Source organism: Balaenoptera acutorostrata, chromosome 8, assembly GCF_949987535.1.
Source record: "Balaenoptera acutorostrata chromosome 8, mBalAcu1.1, whole genome shotgun sequence".
In the NCBI taxonomy this organism is placed as follows: Eukaryota; Metazoa; Chordata; class Mammalia; order Artiodactyla; family Balaenopteridae; genus Balaenoptera; species Balaenoptera acutorostrata.
Window position 1 is genome coordinate 39,285,297 of NC_080071.1, and position 11,046 is coordinate 39,296,342.

Sequence of the window (11,046 nt, forward strand, 5' to 3'; positions counted from 1 at the left end):
ATAAGGTAATTTCTTTTTTAATCTTCAGAGCAAATACCTTCCACGGTTAAAATCACTGAAATTGATGATTTTCCTGCCCTGTTTTGGGCAACCACAGTCCATTCTCCAGAATCACTGGGTGTTGCAGGGACAATAATTAGTGATTGGGTACCATCTTCTTTAATGACTACTTTATGGGTATAGTCATTGACAATTTGCTGACCTGTAAAAAAATTGAGTAAAAAAGAAAACATGTTAAAATAGTTATTGTTAAATTGTTAGACATACATATAAGCTTATTTTTGTGTTTAATGATTTATGAGCAAAAACTTATACTTACCGTCATGAAACCAGAAGGTCTCTGGCATAGGTCGACCCACGACCTTTAAGTCAAATCTGGCAGTCTGTCCTTCTAAACAATTGAAAGAAGTAGGTTTCAACACAAAGACTGGCTTATACAGTCTCTCAAGCTGTGACTCATCTGTTTCCTCCAGCCTACGTCCAGGGGACATCCGTGCAGGGGACATCCGTAGAGGGGACATCCGTGCAGGTGACATCCGTGCAGGGGACATGCGTATCGGAGATCTGCTCACTGAACGTGGAGAGATGGATCTGAAAAAAAAGGGCAAAGCAGAATATTTTCATGAGGCATAGAGAAAACTCAGCAAGACAAAGCACTTTCTTAATGTTATTTTAGAATTTACTTTGTGTACGTGTTAAAAGGTACCTCAAACTTGCTGGGATCCAAAAAGGAATACATTATTATTGCCCCCAAAGCTATGCTGTTCATTTAGAATGGTCCTTAATGCTGTCTCTCCCTCACCACTGGGTTTAATTAGTTACCGGACCTTTTTGGTTCAACTACCAAAATATTTCAATAAATGCTGGTTGCTTAAACAACCACATGAATACATTTATGGAAAAAGAAAAATATACTTCTTTATCTCAGAAGAGGAAAAACATAGAAATTATATTTGAAAAAATCCCAAACTCCATCTATACACTGCAGCCTGATTGGCTTGGATTGGATTTCAAGTGCTGACACCACCACACAGGCAGGGTGAACTAAAGCAATTTTCACAGGGTCATGGAAGCTCAGTGTTCCCACTTCCAAAATAGCAATGATAATCCTCCCATGGCAAGGTTGTTGTATAAATTAGGGTAACATATGTAAAATCTGATGTCAAATAAACCTTTATAGCTTTCATTACGTTAGCTACAGCACTGGCAAAATAAATAATATGCTCCACAATGAAAATGCTTTTCTCAGCTTACATAGGGACAAGAAATAAAAACTGGGCAACTGCCGGCATTGCGAATGGCAAATTTCTGTGCTATCTCAGCCTTCAATTTTTTCTGCCACACAATAGCAATTTGCTACAGAGATATTTGGTGTTTTAAACAATTTCAATACTAGTCAACACAAATTATCACGAGTCTACCTGATTCTGCTCACTGGCTCTGGTGTGGGTATGTAAGTCGGAGCACTAAGTGGTGCAGCGGGCTCCACATACAATTTCCCTGAGCAAATTGCATTTCCTTTAATATTGCTGGCAAACGCGGTATAGATGCCTTCATCTTCCGGAAGAACAACAGGTATGCGCAGACTAGCTCTGCCATCTTGTAGAAAGTCCATATGGTATCTCTCTCCATGTCTGATGCGCTTGCCATCTTTGTACCATGCAATCTGCAAATAATATCATGCATATGTCAATAAAATTTAGATAAAATGGTTATACTGTAACCTATTTATGTCTTTATTGTAGCATGGAGGTATGATCAATGTTTATATTTTACCTTGGGTAATGGATACCCAGACATCTTGCAATGAAAAGTAACACCCATCCCTTCAAGAATTCTGTAATTCTTGACTCTTAAATCAAATCCTGCTTCGACAGCTTCAGATTCAGAAATGTCAACTGCCATCTTTTCTTCTCCGTCTTCTTCAAGAAGTTCTTCTAATGTAGTCTTTATTATTCTGTATTCAATTTCTTTAATAAGTCTCTCTTCAAAGGAAGAAATATGGAATTCCTACGCAGTGAAAAAGATGACATTTTATTAAAAAGATATATGCTGACTGACAGAAATTCCTTAAGAGTATTCATTTCATAGATAAGGTTTGATTAAAATTTTTAACTGGAAGAAAAATCTAGAAGGCTTTTGTTTTTGCTTTTTTGTTTGTTTTTCAGTGAGAATTAGATGGGTCATTGTTTGTTATGTTTTTAATCTGCATTCCAGTCATCTTTGTCAGTTCATGCTGTGGTGTCTTGGGTCAATGACATTCTAAGAGTATGGGTTATATATGCGATGTTCATCCTACTGATGAAAAAATGTTGGCAGTAATGAACTTGGTTGTGCTAGTATTTGTTTTTCCTGCTTATACGTAATTCCAATTTCTAAAGTCATAGTGCAACATGTTATGAAGATTAAGGAACCTCATCAGCAGTGAACCTGGACATGTTTATAGCAGTCTAACCCTGACCTATCACTTGAAAATGAAAATATCAAACAAAAAGAGGGGCATTGTGGGAGGAAAGTATAATGTATGAAGTGATTTACTTGGTCATTATTGTTATACTCACCTGGTCTTCCACAAAAGTTCTGACCATTACAGTATCTTTAGCCATTTTCTTCCTAATTAAGGCTTGTTCTTTTTCATACTCTTTTTCATATTCAGAGTATACGTATCCAGGTGCTATTTCTCCAACTTTAGGTTCTTGCACAAATGCAGTCATTTGTGTCTGGTAAAGCATTTCTTGCTGGGACTTCATCAGTGACTCATAATCAGCTAGGAGTTAAGAACATAAGTTAATTTTTAATGTGCTTATGAAAAAGCCTTCATGCCACTGTTCATTCAAGCAAGTCCTACACCACGGAAAGTTGATAACCAAAAGCCAGATCTGCCAAATTTTACTATCAAAGTGCTCAATATAGACTAATTAGATTGAATTTCAAACCCAAACTTATGTTAGCAAGTCAAGGCAGCCACTACTATTGTAGAAAGAATTTTATACTAGTAGTCAGTCCTTTGGGGATCAACCCTAGAGGTCTTCCTAATTTGCCATGTGGCTTTTGGCAATTCATTTATCTTCCTGGGTCTTGAGTGCTTTGCCAAATGGGGATAATATCCTAACCCTAAGGAGTTTTGTGCAGCTCAAATGAGACAGAACGTGGATGGTCCACTATAAATGCGAACATCTAGGCAAAGATAACGGAGACCCACAGATACATTTTGTTTAACCTAAATGTTATTACACTTTTTTTTTTTCAAATTACTTATAAATATTGAAAATCCTGATTTCTAGCTTTTCTTTAAAACATCAGAAGCTCCATGGCATGGACATATATACGCTACCAAATGTAAATGTAAAGTAGATAGCTAGTGGGAAGCAGGCGCATAGCACAGGGAGATCAGCTCGGTGCTTTGTGACCACCTAGAGGGGTGGGATAGGGAGGGTGGGAGGGAGACGCAAGAGGGAGGAGATATGGGGATGTATGTATATGTATAGCTGATTCACTTTGTTATACAGCAGAAACTAACACATCATTGTAAAGCAATTATACTCCAATAAAGATGTTAAAAAAAAAAAACATCGGAAGCTCTAGCAACACTGAGCCTGGTACTGCGTGCCTGGCAACAACGTACTGGAGCTGGGGAGCTACTGCCCCCTTGAGGCAGGGCGTATACTCTCTCCAGTTTGCCACTGTCTGCCTTGTGATCACTAATATCTGTCTGGATCTGGAAGGCAACTGGATTTAGAATCCCTGCATTTTCAAAGGCATTATATGCTTAGAAATAAATGTACCGAAAAGAAACTATTGTTAGAACCTTCGAAGTTTAGCACTGGTATGGCTTTGGAGGCTGTGTGATCTAAAACATTTCCTATACAGCTGAGGCCAAGAGATGGGTCAGATGGGGACACAGCCAGTATCAGAACCAGGATAAAGCAACAGGCCTTTTGACAATCACACGGCACTGCTACTTCCCTGCATTTCCATTCTTATTGTGCACATGGAACCACTTAGAATTGCACTCACCTTCTTCAAGCAAGGAGGCAGATGCAGAAGTTTCTCCATGCTTATTACGAATAACAATAGTGTATTCTCCGGCATCATCGGCAAACGTCATCGAAATCACCAGTTTGCACTCGCCAGTTTGTTTGTTGTAACTCACTTTGTATCTTTATGGAAATGAACAAACAAAAAATTCAGCCACAAGTAACCCTTATGTGGATCTGTGGTATAAAATTCAATGATCCTAAACATGGGACTAAGCTCCACCATAGAATATAAGATTGCTGAAAATTGAGGAAAATGCATGAGCATGAGTAATGCGGGCCAAGCAAGTTAAAATTTTCATTTTAAATAATAGCAATATATTCTTTAAAATAAATAATAGACTATAATACTACTAGAATCAACTGTACGGAAATAAGGGGCTTCAGTGTTTATGTTAGCAAATGATGAGGTCATTTAAACACTTAGATATTTCTCTTTGCTCATTATTTTGTTCATTGTTTTATTTGAAGATCAAATGAATAATCAAAATAAATTCCTTTAAACATTTCAATATTAAGCCTTTGGTACACTATATTTCTTCTCAAGATACGATGGCTACATTTTTAGATTGTTTAAGTTGCAGGAAATTCAAAGCTAAATTTTATATTCAATTGCAGCAAATTTATTAGCATAGATTTTCATGTATAACTAGCTTTCTTCTTCATTACATGACCCTTTTTCTTTTATCTTTTAGTGGCTTAATTACTAAGCATTTTTACTGAAAGTTGTTTTCCAATCCCTTCTAGAAGAATATGTTGTGTGTGTAAAAATCCACACCATTTTCTCCATTTCACTAGCACTATAAGTGAATCAAAATAGAATATAAAGAAATGTATCTTCCATCCACTTTTGTCACATAGCTTTGTTCCTCAATAAGACTTCGTATGAAAACATGAAGATACCTCAAAGCACACTATGAAGGCTCCACGACAAAAGAGCCTACCTTTGAGGGATGGTGGGGTAGGTAAAGTCTACTTCTCTCTTGGCTTCATATACATATCAGACAAATCACAGAGAACTCTATCATTCAGCCATCAAAATACCTGTATCCAGTGGTTAGAGGAACACCAGACTTCTTCCAGTAGACGTGGGGCTTTGGGTTGCCGTCAACCTGGCATTCAAATACAACGCTCCCGCCTTCTACCAGTTTCTGTACCACTGGTTTTGTAATAAAGAAAGGAGCGGCAGGTTCTCCAGGCCCTGCTGGTTCCTCTGTGATGCTAGTATCTGTCATTATCACATCCCTTGATTCGACAAAGCTGGAAAGAGAATTCCCTTCATATTAGCTTCTGGACTGCAATTTGCCAATACGAAAGGACTGAAAAAGCAAAACGGTACTACAACAAAACTCATTAGCAAAAAAACGTGTTACCGTTTCTCTTCTGTGGTAATTTTCTCAGCCACAGCTGTTTCCTTTTCAAACTCTTCTGACACTAGAAGAAGACAGAAGTTTCTCTTGTTAAGTCAGGTGTTTAGTTTGTTTCATTAGTGACCTCTGCTTAGCATCACAGTTAAGTTGACCCCATAATCAACCCCTCAATTCCAAAAGGGCGCTCCATTGCGAGGTGTGCAGACACCGTACGGTGAAAAGAAGTGTCAGGCGACAGTGATGGCATGCGTGGAAGGTTGGTGGGGGTGTGGCCACTGACCTTGCACAGCTAGATAGCAGGATGTGCTGACGGTCCCAGCCTCGTTCACAGCACTGCAAGTAAATCGCCCACTGTCTTCTGCAAAGGCTTCACGAATCATAAGACGAGCAATTCCACTCTGGAAGGTTATCTGGAAATCAATGGAGCTTTCTATCTGGTAGTCTTCCCTGTACCATGTCACTTTTGGGGATGGGTATCCAGAGATGTGGCACTCGAAGGTGACAGATTCACCTTCAATAACATTCACGTTCCTTAAGCCCTAAAGAGAGAAGAAAAAGGAAGTATTGATACGCGTGCATATTCATGAATCATCTCTATGTGCTGTAACAAATGTGGGGGAGGTTTGACCTTGCACACTCTAATTGTCATAAAATACTTTCTTAAGATCAAGACTCTAGAAATATTAGTAGAGAAACTCCCTTGGAAATTGGAATATCCCCAATCTGAAATAAATGTAAGGCCTTTCCAGGTTCATAGGGTAGAACTGTATTAATGCCATATAATGGGGCAACTCTGTACCCTCTGTTTTTTGCACGTATTCAAATCCTAACGAAGCTTGAAGGCTCAGCAGCAGATGCTGCCTCTTCAGCAAAGCTTTCCATGCTACCTTCAATTGGAAGTAATCTAGCTCTCCTCCGGTTGCTCCCTCTGTTGAAGTGCTTATCACCGTCTACATTTTATTACGCTTATTTACGTACATCTTCTCTGATAGTAAGACAAAGATTTCAAAGAAGGCCAGAGTGGTCTCGTGATAGTGCCATACGCATAACAGAAACTCATTAAATCTGTTGAATACATGACTGATGGCTGTCACACAGAATTCCCCCTCTCCTTGCCAAATAGTATGTGGTCTTAAAATTAGTACTTGTAAATGCACTCATGGAATTTTCCAGTTTGAGAAACTGATCTTTGCATATATGAAAATTATTTGATCAGACATGCATATGATCCAACACAATCAACTTTACTCACCGAGACTAAAGTTGGTGGAGTAACAGGGATTTCAACAGGCGCAGGTATTCTTGCTGTTTCTGTTACCTGCAATTTTTACAAAGGATGTTACAAAATGCTCAGGAAATTAGGGGAAGCCTCACAAGCTCTTAGCATATGCAAAATTATAAAAATAACTTGAGAAAAAGAGCTCTGACCCACACCATGCTCAATAAAATGAAGTGTGAGCACGGTGATGGAGAAAGGCAGGACACCTGGCTGACCACTTCGGTAGCACAGACTGGCCAAGCGCCTGGCCCTCCTCCATAGGAATGGATCAAGAGACAGCGGGCGCTCCGGTGACCAACCTTGGCTTCACGCTCGTGCAGTACTTCGAAGTGCTCTTCGCGGACTGCGTCACCAGTGATGCCCACCCCGACTTCCTTCTTCACCTCAATGTCAGCTTGACTCTTAAAAGTCTCTGGTGTGTCCACAAAGGGGAACTGGGGTGAAGGGGTGGGCTCTGCTCTCACTCTAGCCTCAGCGGGCTTCACAGTAGGTGCCTTCACGGATTTGGTGACCTTCTGAGCAGCAGATGTGGCTGACAACTCTTTTTGTAACGTGGCAATAGCGCTACCGGCTATTGATGCCTGAAGAGCAACGGAGTCAGAAAATAAAGTCACTTAACTGTCATCCCAGTCATTACTCGGAACTGCTTTGCCACTAGTATTCCTGGGGTGAGTCTGAGTCTCTTTTCTATATGGTCCCTTTTTTATTGTTCTCATGATCACTTTTTTTTTTTTTTTTCATGATCACTTTTATAGTTAATGAAAAGTCAGAGATAAGCCAGTTATAAAGCTCATTGTCATTCCTGCCAGTTTCTAAAATGTATCTGAAAATCTTTCTTACAGAGTTATACTTAGAGCTTCTTATTTTACACTCTTATCATAAAGGGACTGAAGGTCTTCTAAAACTCGGTCATGAATTTTCACTTAACCATCCCAATGAAGCTGTATTTGAAAATATTACAGTGGGAAATTCAAAAATAATAAAAATTTTAAATACTTGGTTAATTCCTAAGAACTACTTTAAAATAGCACATTTAGGCTTCGGCCACAAATCTGTGTGAAAGGTGAAAATGGAGATGCTTAGAAAAATATTTTAAGGGCTTCCTTACTCTTTTTATTCTATTGCTGTCCATGGTTATTTGGTTTCAATAGTAATTTGAGACTAGCCCAAATGTAGGTATTAAATATACCTTACAATCCTTTGAAGCATACAAAGTTTAGATTCTATGCCTTGGGTGTGTAAAGTAAGAACAGTTGTGACTAACATTGAGGGTTATTAGGCCCTGTCAACTTGCTAAGGTTTTTACATGTACTAACTTGCCCCTGATGACAGAGCTAATAAGGGGCAGAGGCCAGGGTACTTATCCAGGGTTGTGTGATTCCACAATCCAGCCCAACTACCACACAGTACCACCTCTCCATTTTGCTACAGTGAGGATACGAACACATGATTTCTCAATGTCTGTCTTTATTATTGGTATCAATTCTCACTTAAGTTACTCTGAAATGTCTCACAGAATAAGGAAAACTGAACTGTGTAACACACCACCTTTTACAAAATGTGAAAAGAAAGAAGCCTGTATGGATTTGTGTCTTCTCAGAGGTGTAAGATAACCAACTGCTAGCCTAGGCTCACCCTGCTGGGCAAGTTTCAGACTTTAGGGGTTTCTGAGTCCACCGTGAAAACAAACAGACATCATCAAAAAGAGGCCCACATTGGCTTTCGCCAAAGATACCCTACGTCACACATTAGATACTTTCTTCCTCTGAGCCTAACATTTCTTTGTCCAGCTCATTAACTTCTTACCTCATATCCATGTTCTGGCTTAGGAACAGAAATTTTTGAAACGGTAAAGTGAGGGCTTGCTGTGCGGGGGCGTTTATCCACATGGACTAATCTTTCACTTGTTAGATCTGTAGTTTTCTTGATCTGCATGGAAATGGAACTCAGTGATACTCGTGTTCACCAGGTGACCACAGCAGTTAAGCTTGCTTTCCCGGGAACAGCCAGCGGCTCCAGACTCACCTGTGATATGTGCATTCCCATTTGATCCGTAGTTGTGATATGAGTCTCAGAAGGAGCGTGGATCACTCCAGGCTTGACTGCTTTAGGGACAATGTGGGGTTCTGAGGCTGGACGTGGCGGATGCTCAGCTACCTTGGCGGCAGAAACGTGCTCCTTGTACTCGTACTCCAAAGTGGTCTTCTGAGCATACATTTCTTCAACATGCCCGGCTTCTCTGGGCTCTCGAACTCGGGCCTGGTCTACTGCAGCAACCACTGTTGCTACAGCTTCCGCCTTTTCCCCAACGCCCACCTGCAGACAAGGTTTCCAGAATTAATACTCAGTAACGTCAGTCATGTCTAAAGGCACGATGGGCCGACGGCACCTACGTTACACAACTATGTTAATGTCTCCAGAAATATGACTTAGAAATGCATTTAGGAATTTAATATTTCACTGGTGATTATAATGTGTGGACATCTAGTTAGATACACTCTATGAATCCTTGCTTAAATAGATTAGACATTAAATCACATAAACACAACATAGGACAATACGTATGTAAAACAGTAAGGAGGTTTTGAGTTTGTCTAGTACTTTGTCCATGGCAGACAGTCAATTAGCACTTGTGAAATCAGAACTTCGGGGCTGGTTATCTTCATTGATTATTTTTATTGCCGATCATTTAGTCCGGTGTCGGTGCAATGACGGCAATGATAAAAATGCACTCAATACTGTCACACTCCCATACAGAAAAATCAGTTGCTACAGAATTGTACAGTCACATGCAAATCTGAGATAACATGAAAACTTGTGAACACACAGGGAACATATTAATTTACTTATGATTCCCTAGGGATAAAAAAATTTTAATCTATTAGAAAGTATCTTAAAACACACGAATGAAGATACCGTGATGAAAATAAAAGTGTTATCATATTTGGATTCAAGAGAACAATCTTTCACAGCAAAGTTCAATTTACTGTCATTACTATTGTAAGTTAAAGTGAAGAAGGAAAAAGAAATGTTGTTTTCTCATTTCCATGAATCTGATTATCGTAAATGGGAACATATTTTGCAAAGGAGTTTCTCTTTTAAAGAAAGCAAGCCAATTGATATGGCTCATATGTTATTATTCTCTGCAGTACTTGGAAACAGCATATCGCAAAAATCACATCACCGTGTCCATCAGTGCTCTTTAAAAGAATGCTGGAATATTTTATTAATGTTCAGTTTTCTTTTCTGCTGCTGTGAATAGAATCTAGATTGCATCTGAAGTGTTTTTCAAGTGTGCTACCTCTATATCTGTTAAAATTATTCTCTGAACCATTTAAGATATAAATGAGGTGTTTCTGAGACGAAATTGGGCCTTTAGTGATTATAGGCTTCATCCAGTTCTCCATCTAGGAAGCCACAAACAATCTAATCTGCCTTGAAGAATTGCAGATACTATTTTCACTTTAGATTGCATCTTAGAAGAATGTAGAATATACGTGAGGATTAGGTGGGTTAAGTTCATTCTTCTGGTTGTTTCTTTTTTCAAACCATATAGGCCATTAGTTGACTTTAATTTTATAGATGTTTTAAAATGTTAACATCTTCAACTATATACACACACACACACACACACATAAATTACTTTGCTTATAGAATGATTACATTTACATTATATCTCACTTGAATCTTTCAACCAGTCTATGAAATAGTTTGAGTTTTCATTCTACTTATTTTAATAATGAGAAAACTTAAGCTCAAAGAAATTGTCCTTTGCTAACTGACATATATGAATGTTATTCTTAATTTAAAACTTATGCAAAAAAGAATCTTAACTATAGTAAGATATTTTAAGTTGGGGAAGCATCTATATGTTCTTTTCTTAGTTAACGTATGTCAACTCTATATACATATGCTGGTGGACCCATATACTCATTGATGGACAACCCCAAATGAGTAATCTATGCTGATAGCTGCTCTTATTTCTTAGTGGACTGACTCTAATATCCTTCATATTTTTGGAACCTAGATAATCAGGAAGAAGAGTTGGACTAGAATTGGAGACCCTAACTCATACCAGTTTAAAGCTGAGAATTAATTTAGAAGACACAAAGAAAAGTGTTACTTAATCTGACTTTCCACAACTAGAAGTGCTGACTGTTGCACTGCAAGAGCTGGACTGAGTCTAATGGTCTCTAACGTTCTGTTGATCAGTTAAGCAATTAAATGGAGCTGCAGGAGCACGACGACTCATCATGGATGAAAAGTCAGGAGAGCTGATGATGAAATGGGATGAAACAATGCTTGTCACATCCACAGCATCAGTTTTCATCTCCTCATGAAAAAGATGTATTTGTTCTCG

The 11,046-nt window shown here is 38.8% G+C and overlaps 1 protein-coding gene across 3 annotated transcripts in view; it reads right to left on the reverse strand.

Moving 5' to 3' along the window:
- TTN (titin) overlaps nucleotides 1-11,046 on the reverse strand; it is a 287,640-nt gene that overhangs the window by 257,353 nt on the left and 19,241 nt on the right. For all 3 annotated transcript variants that reach the window (XM_057551572.1, XM_057551571.1, XM_028168572.2), the window contains exons 13-25: nucleotides 8,712-9,002; nucleotides 8,493-8,615; nucleotides 6,986-7,267; nucleotides 6,660-6,725; nucleotides 5,688-5,946; nucleotides 5,411-5,471; nucleotides 5,082-5,297; nucleotides 4,018-4,160; nucleotides 2,562-2,767; nucleotides 1,777-2,010; nucleotides 1,422-1,666; nucleotides 320-591; nucleotides 38-202 (exon numbers count right to left, since the gene is read on the reverse strand). In XM_057551572.1, the coding sequence (XP_057407555.1) occupies nucleotides 38-202; nucleotides 320-591; nucleotides 1,422-1,666; nucleotides 1,777-2,010; nucleotides 2,562-2,767; nucleotides 4,018-4,160; nucleotides 5,082-5,297; nucleotides 5,411-5,471; nucleotides 5,688-5,946; nucleotides 6,660-6,725; nucleotides 6,986-7,267; nucleotides 8,493-8,615; nucleotides 8,712-9,002 (2,563 nt within the window). The remainder of the gene's footprint in view (nucleotides 1-37; nucleotides 203-319; nucleotides 592-1,421; nucleotides 1,667-1,776; nucleotides 2,011-2,561; nucleotides 2,768-4,017; nucleotides 4,161-5,081; nucleotides 5,298-5,410; nucleotides 5,472-5,687; nucleotides 5,947-6,659; nucleotides 6,726-6,985; nucleotides 7,268-8,492; nucleotides 8,616-8,711; nucleotides 9,003-11,046) is intronic.